This window comes from Drosophila rhopaloa, unplaced genomic scaffold (assembly GCF_018152115.1).
Source record: "Drosophila rhopaloa isolate 14029-0021.01 unplaced genomic scaffold, ASM1815211v1 contig_155, whole genome shotgun sequence".
Classification (NCBI taxonomy): Eukaryota; Metazoa; Arthropoda; class Insecta; order Diptera; family Drosophilidae; genus Drosophila; species Drosophila rhopaloa.
This window is the reverse complement of record NW_025335034.1, coordinates 3,054,071-3,063,977: the sequence shown is the minus strand read 5'-3', so window position 1 is coordinate 3,063,977 and position 9,907 is coordinate 3,054,071. Positions and strand designations below refer to the sequence as shown.

At 34.6% G+C, this 9,907-nt stretch overlaps 2 protein-coding genes and 1 pseudogene across 2 annotated transcripts; 2 read left to right on the top strand and 1 right to left on the bottom strand.

Moving 5' to 3' along the window:
- Nucleotides 1-706: 706 nt before the first annotated feature.
- Nucleotides 707-2,031, bottom strand: LOC108046524 (phenoloxidase-activating factor 2-like). The gene is made up of 2 exons (XM_017126236.2): nucleotides 1,885-2,031; nucleotides 707-1,678 (listed from the first exon to the last, which is right to left on the bottom strand). Exons 1-2 carry the CDS (start codon nucleotides 1,894-1,896, stop codon nucleotides 806-808), a joined length of 885 nt encoding a protein of 294 aa, XP_016981725.2. The 5' UTR covers nucleotides 1,897-2,031; the 3' UTR covers nucleotides 707-805.
- A 2,441-nt stretch (nucleotides 2,032-4,472) lies between these two features.
- LOC108050066 lies at nucleotides 4,473-5,426 on the top strand. Its single transcript, XM_017131555.2, has one exon. It carries the CDS (start codon nucleotides 4,532-4,534, stop codon nucleotides 5,261-5,263), a length of 732 nt encoding a protein of 243 aa, XP_016987044.1. The 5' UTR covers nucleotides 4,473-4,531; the 3' UTR covers nucleotides 5,264-5,426.
- Nucleotides 5,427-7,013: 1,587 nt separating this feature from the next.
- LOC123037237 lies at nucleotides 7,014-8,322 on the top strand (annotated as a pseudogene).
- Nucleotides 8,323-9,907: the final 1,585 nt, after the last annotated feature.

The following is a 9,907-nucleotide window of genomic DNA, read 5'->3' as shown; positions in this document are numbered from 1 at the left end:
GCTATAGGATATAGTCGGCCGATCCCGGCCGTTCCGACTTATATACTGCGTGCAAAGGAAAGAAGGGTGTGTGCAAAGTTTCAATCCGATAGCTTTAAAACTGAGAGACTAGTTTGCGTAGAAACAGACAGACGGACAGACGGACAGACGGACAGACGGACATGGCTATATCAACTCAGGAGGTGATCCTGATCAAGAATATATATACTTTATAGGGTCGGAGATGTCTCCTTCACTGCGTTGCACACTTTTGACCAAAATTATAATACCCTCTGCAAGGGTATAATAAAATCGGACAACAATATCATATAGATGCCATATAAACGATGGCAAAATGCAGCGCAAAATCGTCATAGCTTCATTGTTTTTAGTAATATAGGCATAGAAATCGAAATGTGGTCGATTTGTAACAACTGCAAGGTATATAAGGGTATATAAAATTCGGCTTGCCGAAGTTTGCTTCCTTTCTTGTTAATATTAATATTAAAAGGCTTACACAGAAAACTAAACTTAACGGCTTAAATACATTTGAGTGTTGGCAAATCGTTTGCTTTAAGTGGAACATATTTGGACTCCTCGCTTCTTTCTCAAATCTCAGAAGGACATTTAATTAAATGGGGTTTAAATGCAATCGTACTACCATAACCACAATAAATAGCGTTCGAGCAAAGCCCATAACATTTATTCATCAAATACAAATTAAGAACGAAAAAATTGAAAAACAATATTTATAAGAATTTGTTTTCTTTTGTTTAGAGATAGCATATGAGGTTATCTGTCTGTCTGCTAGTGCAAAAGCCCTTTATTAGCGTACGGGTGAAACCGTTCCCTGTCCCAATCTGTAGATAAAAGGTATCATTTTTTTGTTAATCCACTCGTTGAACACAGCCACATTCGTGTAAGTTCCGGGAACACCATCCAGTCCACATCCCATGCCCCAGGATACAATGCCGACCTGCTCGTAGCGATCTGATTGTTCCGCGGGGCAGAATAAAGGAGATCCTCCATCTCCTAGGCAGGCATCCTTACCAGGCTCACCTCCGGCGCAAATCAAACTCTCAGGCAACCTATAGTGCCAGCCCAACCTCGTTCTCCTCAACTGCAACTCACATTGGTCTCTCTTTAGTATTGGTAGCTCGAATTTCTTGAGAATGTTGGAGTTATCCAGATCACCGACCGTTGTCTTACCCCAACCGGCAACAGTGCAGCGACGTCCATCGTACAGATTTCCTGGTGTTGGGATCGGGATGGTTCTGATGTGGTCCTTTAAATCGAAAGGCGAGGTTAGAAAGAGAAGCGCTACGTTGTTGGCACCAGTTCGATAATGGAAGTTTTCGTGTTTCGTGATCTCGTATGCTTGACGTTCCTCATAACTAAAACTCTCTGTTTTGCAGCCCATGTCCCATTCGCCAGCTCTGACCACTATATAATTGGCGTTCCTGTTCTCTACCTTGTGGGCAGCTGTGAGTACAACATCTGTTCTAATCAGGGAACCGCCGGCAAAATACTCATCTTTGTCGAACAGAGCCACCACCCAGGGAAACTGTCCAGGCTTTGATTGCTCATTGGCCGTATACTTTGTGGTATCCAATCCGTTTGGATTGCTCAGACCGTCCTGTTCTAATCCGCTTGGATAGGGCTCTACTGTTGTCCATCTCGGCTCCACTGCTGTCAATCCCTGCGAATCATAAACAATAGTTAACTTAAAGTCCTTTGCGCAAAATTTAGTTTAGTTTAATTTCGATGTTTTCATTTTTAATGCGTATAAATGTAAAAACGTAATTTTGAGCGTAAAAAATGGTTGTTTTTTTGAGTATAAGTCTGCGAATAAGGAAAAGTGGCTAGCTATTAATCTGAGCTTACAAGGTATCTCAATAAACTTACGCCGTGGAGCATTTCACAACAGACTTGATTGGAAAGACAACTCGCAGTATTAATGTCGTCACTTTTTAGGCAGAGTTGTCTAGGAACACAGATATTACAGGCTTCACCCAAAAGGATGCAGCTTAAAATAAGAGCTGCGGTTGTCCAGAAATGTCCCATGTCTGCGACCGAAAATTGATTGAACTCAAGTCAGATGGGCTGGCTTTTTTATACACCGCAGACCGCATTAGCTTAAATTTATATTATCATTATCAGCTTCAATATATACATGTGTGTATGTATACCCTTGTTCTAAGATTTTAAAAAGTATGTTTCGCATTGAATCAACTTAATTAAAATGCAAATGTATAAAAACAAATAATTTTTCTGTGCGAATTGAGCTTTGTCTGTTTTGATGTTTATGAGTAGTTGTTCAAGTTTTGACCTGTATGTGATAAGAAAAGGTAAAAGTTATCAATAAACTTTTTAATAGGTTCTTTATATGCAAAAATTTCCCAAAAAATTATATAACTTTAAAATCGTTAAAAATTATATATTTTTAACTATACAATTCCTTGAAAAAGGCCTTGTCTAGCTATCAACAATCAAATATATTTTTTTGGATATATATTTCATTTAAAAGTTTAAATTTACTTTTCCATCATCTGCCGGAATGGCCAACAAGTTCTATATAAGTGACTGTAGGCTTTGATCCCAGAGTGATAATGCTTGATAAATGCTTGAGTGATGTCCAGTTTCGGGCTTGGGTCTTGGTCGAGCGCAATTTCCCATAAACAGGCGTTGCTAAAGCGATTTGCATCGGTTACAAGTGGGGCTTCCCCACGGAACTCCCCGTTCCCAGGCCTTTCAAGCAGATCCAGCTGCCGCCCAAGTCGGGCGTAGCATATGGCACAAAGTTGTCAAGGGACTGCAACGAGATAAGCACAAATTAGTGGTAAATTAAGGCATCAGCATTCCTAACCCACTGGGTCCACGGGAAAACTATGCACAGCACTATACACTTATTTATTGCTATTTCCTAAATCTGTTATTTTTCTGATTTTATATTTATTTATTATTTTAAGAGTTCTATAACGATTTTTTTTTATAGTATTTTACTCATAAAATTTGTGATTGATACTGTCTTAATTAAAAAGATTATGCTGTATATTCAAATTTTTATTGCACACATTTTTATTTTTAATTTATTGCCAATATTAATAATATTTCATTCAAGGTTCTTATAATTATAAATAATTGTTTAATATTAAATTATTAATATGTCAAACATTTTACTAAATTAAAAATAAATTTAAAATAAAGTTTTTTTTTCCACATTAAACTTTACTTTAATACATTTTTCATTTCAAAAGATAAGAGTTAATTCTTGAGCTATTAAATTAATATCAGTCGAATGTTATCAATGTTTCCTATTCCCAAGATCTATATAAAATTAAAGTTTTGTTCTTATTGTGTCAAAAGTTAAAAAAATGGAATATTGTGATTTTATAGTCTGGACAAAACATGGGGAATATCGTAATGTCAATCTAAATCCCAGTCCACTCACCGCAGACCAAGTTTGATGGACGTGCAATACAAGAAAGGAAATCTAACTTCGGGCGGAACCCTTGCAGAATACTCTACTTGTATAATTATATTCTCCAAAATTATTCCTATGATGCATTCTTAATACTCATAAAAAATCAAAACTTCCTAACTTTAAAAACACCAAAGTTATGGCATTTCGAATCGTTCAGTTATATGGCAGCTATAGGATTTAGTCGGCTGATGCTTATGAAATTTGGTAGGTCGTATTAAAACCGATAGAAAATCCAAACTTCCTAACTTTAAAAACACCATAGTTATGGCTATAGGATATAGTCGGCCGATCCTTATGCAATTTGGTAAGTCGGATTGATTGGCCAAAGGTAATAATATATAATATAATAATATATTTGTATTTGGTTATACCTATCTATTATACAAATAATTTAACGAGTAACCCAAAGAGTATGCAATGATATATACTTATATATATAAAACTTATCGTTGAATTCGCCGTGAAACATTGGACATTACTCTTAAGAGATCAACATAGTTACAACATACCATAGGACATTTTTTGGAAAAGTGAGTACTGCGCTTTGGATTCAAGTTCCAAGTTTTAAGTGGCATACGTTTAGTATGAGTTCTATTTATGAAAAATTTAAACCATCGCGCAGCGCTTAAAATGTAAATGTTGCTTCTAATAGAATATTATGTTTTTTATATTCGACTGACATTAATATACGGTTAGAAATGGGAGAACATCATTTTGAAAACATTTCTAACTGGAGTAGGATCTGCATGGATAATTATATTGGTAATTTGGAAACTGTTTAACTTTCAATAAATGATTGAACGCAAAAATTGAACATAACTAATGTTGAGAATAAGGTTTTATTTTACATTATAGTGAGCCGTCCCAGTGCACCTGATTTTAAACCTTTTTATATTCCCTAGGTTCCTCTTACCGACGTACAAGAAACGAGTAGCATTCACAATACTGATTTATAGTTAAGTACATAGTAGCTTGGCATAACACAATCTTGGTTATTGCCAACAAACGATTTGTTTGGATCACTTAGAAACACAGAAACACAAAAATACGTAAAACTATTTGTCTGCAATGGCTTCAAAAACGCAAGATGCCATGTTGGCCGAAATGGACTTAATCTTTCTGGACACAATACTTCCAAGGTGCTGCAAGGATATCACCACCACCCAGGCATTCTTCAAGGACTACAGTGCCGAGAAGCCGAAGAGAACGGTTACGGCGTTTCGGTACCAAACGGATCCCTCCCTAATTTCAGGCCATTATGCGAACAATCTGAAGGTTTGCAAGGAGGAGCTGAAGACAAGGACATGGCCACGATCCATGGACTGGCGCGAGGAGTATGCGCAGTTCGTCAAGCGAAACAAGTGGTGCAACGAGGAGATCTATAAACTCTTCTTCGTGCATCCGCCCATCGATTACCTACAAATAAAGGACTATCTTCAGGACCTGCTTAAAACCACTTATATCTCGGATTATTCTCCCAATACATACGTGTCCCTTAGAAGTCAGCGCAGGCAGAAGGTTGATCCGAATCCTGACAACATTGACTATCAGACGACCTATGGCAATTACCACAATCGCATTCAGGAGGTGAATCCCTTCAAGTCGAACCTTTTTTCAGAACAAGAAGCAATCGTTAAGGGTATGAACATAGGAGATTTTGCCAAAGAGATGCGCAAACTGTTCACCAAGTACAATCTTACAACCTATTACGATACCATCTGCCTCCCAGCATTGATAAAGGCTAAGGATGGTATTATGCCATCGGGCCCGATCGATCGCTACACTCTTCGCAAGCACTAAATGGCATCTGAATAAACGTATCTTCGTGACTTCAGACAAATGTATTGTTTTTCTATACTTTTTTTGCCAATATTGATTAGAATTGTTTATAGAAGGCAAATCGACCCTCTCGTATATTGTGATAAATAGATTTTCGGTGATCAAGCAAACTTTTTGCTGAACGATAATTTGTGCTCATTCTAAATTTTAGTACAAAGAATTTTTGACTACTCAATTTTGGGTACTTAATATTTATATTATACTTATATTGATTTTACTTAATGTAATTTAAAGAAATGTATAAAATATATAAATTAAAATATTTTAAGCCACAATTGAATTTATTGTTTCCGGTTTACTGTACCAATATTCAGGTAAGAATGCATTATAATTAAATGGAATGTGTAAATTTTATACTATAATATAATAATCTAAATAATAGTTAAACAACACATAAAGTTGTATTGATTAGGCTCGTTATTAAAAATATACAAAACAAAACTTTCATTTTGATCAACGATTAATTACAGTTTTATTTTGTGGCAACAACTAAAAGCCTTTTTTGTACATTAACATAAATTAATTTGAAAACTATATAACATAAATTTACGCAGTGAAGGAGATATTTCCTACCCTAAAAAGTTTTTATATTCTACAATTTTTACAGTCGACAAAATAACCTTTTTAAAATTTTCTCCTTCGTCTTATTTCAAGAAAGAGTTTAACCTTTTTGTCTACACAGGTATTTAAAAAAAAATTATTTTAATAAAAATGATAAGTAAAATACAACATTTTTTTGTCGATAATACCCTTGCTTATGTTTCGCTTTTAATGTTTTCTGAAGATTCAAATAAGCTGAATATGTTATTTATAACAATTTTAAAACGATGCAAGTTTAACACTTAGTAAATCCCGAACGTGAATTTTTAGAAAAAAAAAGTGTTATATATAAACAGTTGAGTAATCTTCAAAGATAGCTCAAGACTTGAAAGATTTCGCATTTTCAACTTAAAACTAACTTTTGACTTTAATTTCGTAATTTTTACTTAGAGAACTAAGGCCTTTAAATACCATTGTAACGATATGTACCACGTATCTGTAATTTAAGGCATATAGGAACTAGAGGCACTTAAAATGGAGGGCAAAAAAGTTAAATTTTTTCAAAAAGTCATATTTGCAAAACCTTTTGACCAGATCATCGAATTAATAGCAAGTTTGGTGTCATTCGTCGCCTATCTTCAACAAGAATGCAACCAGACATTTTAATCCACCGGCCCCAACAGATTCAGATTTTCTTCAAGACTTGGAATGCAATTCTCTTACTTAAAGCGATACCTTTCGGTCGGAATATCATACCATTAGAGCAGATTTTCAACTCTGCGGTTACAGACATCTGACCAAAATTGTTTTACCCTTTGCAAGGGTATAAACAATTATGACAGTTTAGGAAATCGTTGTTAAAAATTCTGGGTATTTTACTCTTAAAAAACAGCTCCACTTTTTTCTTTTAAACAAAATGATAAAAATATTTAAATAAAAAAAAATTTTAATTAAAAACCAAGAAGAACAATTTCCCCATCTTCTATTCTCACGATGACCAGCTATGATCTGATCTAGTCATTTTGAAAACAAGGTAAGGCAACCGACTCTCTTAAAACTAATTAACTTTGAGCGAAAGATTTTAGCTACTGGTGGCTATAAAATTCGTAACATCAGCGAGAAAAAGTTCAGTCTTCGTGTGCATTTCTAAACCGAAAATAATACCGGTTGAAATGAATCTGGCATCGGCTCGGCCTGCTGCAAGGACCTGGTGGCCAAGGGCATGGTTGTCGTGGGTTTGGCCCGTCGGGAGGAGCCTGGGTGGACGAGGCTCTTGGAGGAGCCGACGTGTTGGTTAATAGTGCGGGAATCACCACCGACTCCCTGCTCACGGATGCCGGCAATGCCGCTGACATGACGGACACCAACGTCCTGGGATTCGTCTGGTGCGCCCGAGAGGCTTTCAAATCGCAGCAGAAGCGCAATGTCACCGACGGCCATGTGGTGGTCATCAACAGCGTTGTCGGCCACAAGCTTCCCCACATTCCAGGGTTCGACTTAACGATGTATGCCCCATCCAAGTTCGCTGTCACCGCTATGGTGGAGGTCCTGCGACAGGAGTTCCAGCAGAAGAAATGATATGTACTTCGGCTAATTCCGCCCCCTTTACACATGTATTGTGCCGTTGAATCGTCACGAGAAGTTAAGGCATTTTCTTGACGTACTCCACAGTTGTGTTAGCACCCCTTTAATTGGGGTAAGATAATATACAAAAAAAAAAGATATTTGAATGGGGAACATGATGCTTTTAGTCAATAAAACTGGTAAAGAAACTTTTAAAAAAAATTCAAGGATTCGAATTTGTATAGACTTTTTTTAGACTTGTTGTTGGAAGAGATAAGATAGTTTTTCATTAATTTATTATAAGTGTTTCTCAAAGAGTAAAAGAGATTAATTTAATTTAAACAATAGTTATGTTGTTTTAGTGTAAACTTAATGTTTACGCCTTTTATAAAGACAACCAATTTCATAACTTGTCTGTTATTCGCTAGTGTCTTTAAAATGGGTCTTTCGATTTTAGTTTGTTTTTATTACTTTACTCAAATTATCTATTTAATTTCAATGTAGCCGTGTTCTAAACTGAAGCCCTAACACAACACCAATGCAATTACAATACTGTTAAATTAGTTATCTTTCGATTGCGGGTAGACTATGAGTCGGAAAGAAATCGAGATATAATTTAAAATGTGGTCCAATTTGAAACACTACCTTCAATTGACGAAATTCTTCATTTCTTGTTTTACTGTAACCCACATTAAACTAGCTAACGATACACTTATTTTAAATCCCTTTTTTTGTAGAGCATTACTCCCGGAGCCGTCGACACGGACATCATTGATAAAAGAATCAAAGAGATAAACCCAAACTACGCAATGTTGCGTGCCGAGGATGTTGCCGATGCAGTTTCCTATTGTATCCAGACTCCTCCCAATGTGCAGATCCATGAGCTGACCATTAAACCAATCGGTGAAGCATTTTAGAAGATACCTTAATCAATTCTGGATTGATGTAAAGAAAGAAAGGTAAGCTTGAGAGAGAAAATAAATAAAGGTATTGCGAATATGGAAACATTTGATGCCCATAAACATTCATTGATTTTCAGTATTTCCATGTAGTATAAATAATTAGCTCTAGTTTTCAATTGCAATAACTTTCCTTAGAATATGTTTAAAGTAGTTTACAAGTAACATTTATTAAATTTATTTGTGGTAATTACAATAGTCGTGGTTTAGTTTAGAACACTACGTTTTATGTACTAATTGAAATGTTAATAAACTTAACTTAGTGATTGCAGACACATAGTTCCTTTGTTTTTACATACGATTTTTCATTCTTTTTGTCCATATACATCTATTATTTATAGACATTACTGATTTAAAACCTATATTGATAAGGATTGTTTATAGAATGCATTTCCCAAGAATTGTCTGTTCTGTAGGGTCTATAAAAAACATCCCACTCTTATATATGTTTGAACATGGTGATAAGTAGATTTTCGGCGTTCAGGGGACCTTGTTGCTGTAACTATTAAAGATAACTAAACGATAGTGTTTAAGGAACATATTTTTTATTCACACTACAAATTTTTGTATGAATAATTTTTGAACACTCAAGTTTGCGTACTTTTCATTTAATAGATTACTTTTAAATAAATTTTGAAAAAAAAAACATAATATATTTATCATAAAAGATTAAACCCCAAAACTTGAAAAAGCTTTGAGAAATTATTTTTAAAAAAGCTCGCTCTCTTACAGCAAACCAAGATAATTGACTAAGAATTAATTTCTTTGATTAATGTAAATAAATCACAAAATGATTAAAATAAAGGTTATCTATAATATTGAGGTGGGCTTTCATATTTTATTTAATATTATTTTATTATTATTATTTTATTTTTTATTATTTTGATTTAATTTTTAGAGTATCTTTAAAACATAAACAACTTTTAAACAGCTACAATGATGGAACAATTAATAGAAATGCGCAGGTAGAGTTTTTTTCTTTTAAATATTTCTCACTAATGGAATTACTATTCTATTATAAAACTTATGTTATGTTATGGGCATGTTATTACCCATTTGTACAATTTTGTTGTGTGTTTTCCTTTAAAAAAAATATTTAAATAGTTTACGTTTTACAGCTAACTTTAAAAAGAAATTGTTGTTTTGTTAGGTACCACAACTTTTTTCCTATATCGTTGTATGGCCAGTGCCTCTCCACTTTTAATTAATCATTGTAAGCCTAGGGTTCCTTTAAAACTTTTTCAAGCAGCCTATTTATTTTAAAACAACTGGAAAGTGATGCTGTCAATGTTCTAGGAGGCCTTTTAATAAAAATAATGGGTCTGTTTTGGTTTTAGAAATTGAAAGGTCGTAGAATCTCCCATGATTATTCGTCGCCTTGGAAAATTAACGGCAAAACATAGCAAAGCATTAATTTAAACATATTGTATTTTGTTTAACTCTCTGCTTTCCGAGTTATTTATAATAATTTTTTGAGTACCTGCGCAGAGCACACCGCGCCCCATTCTAAACACAAAAGTTGTATATGAAAACGGATTTTCGT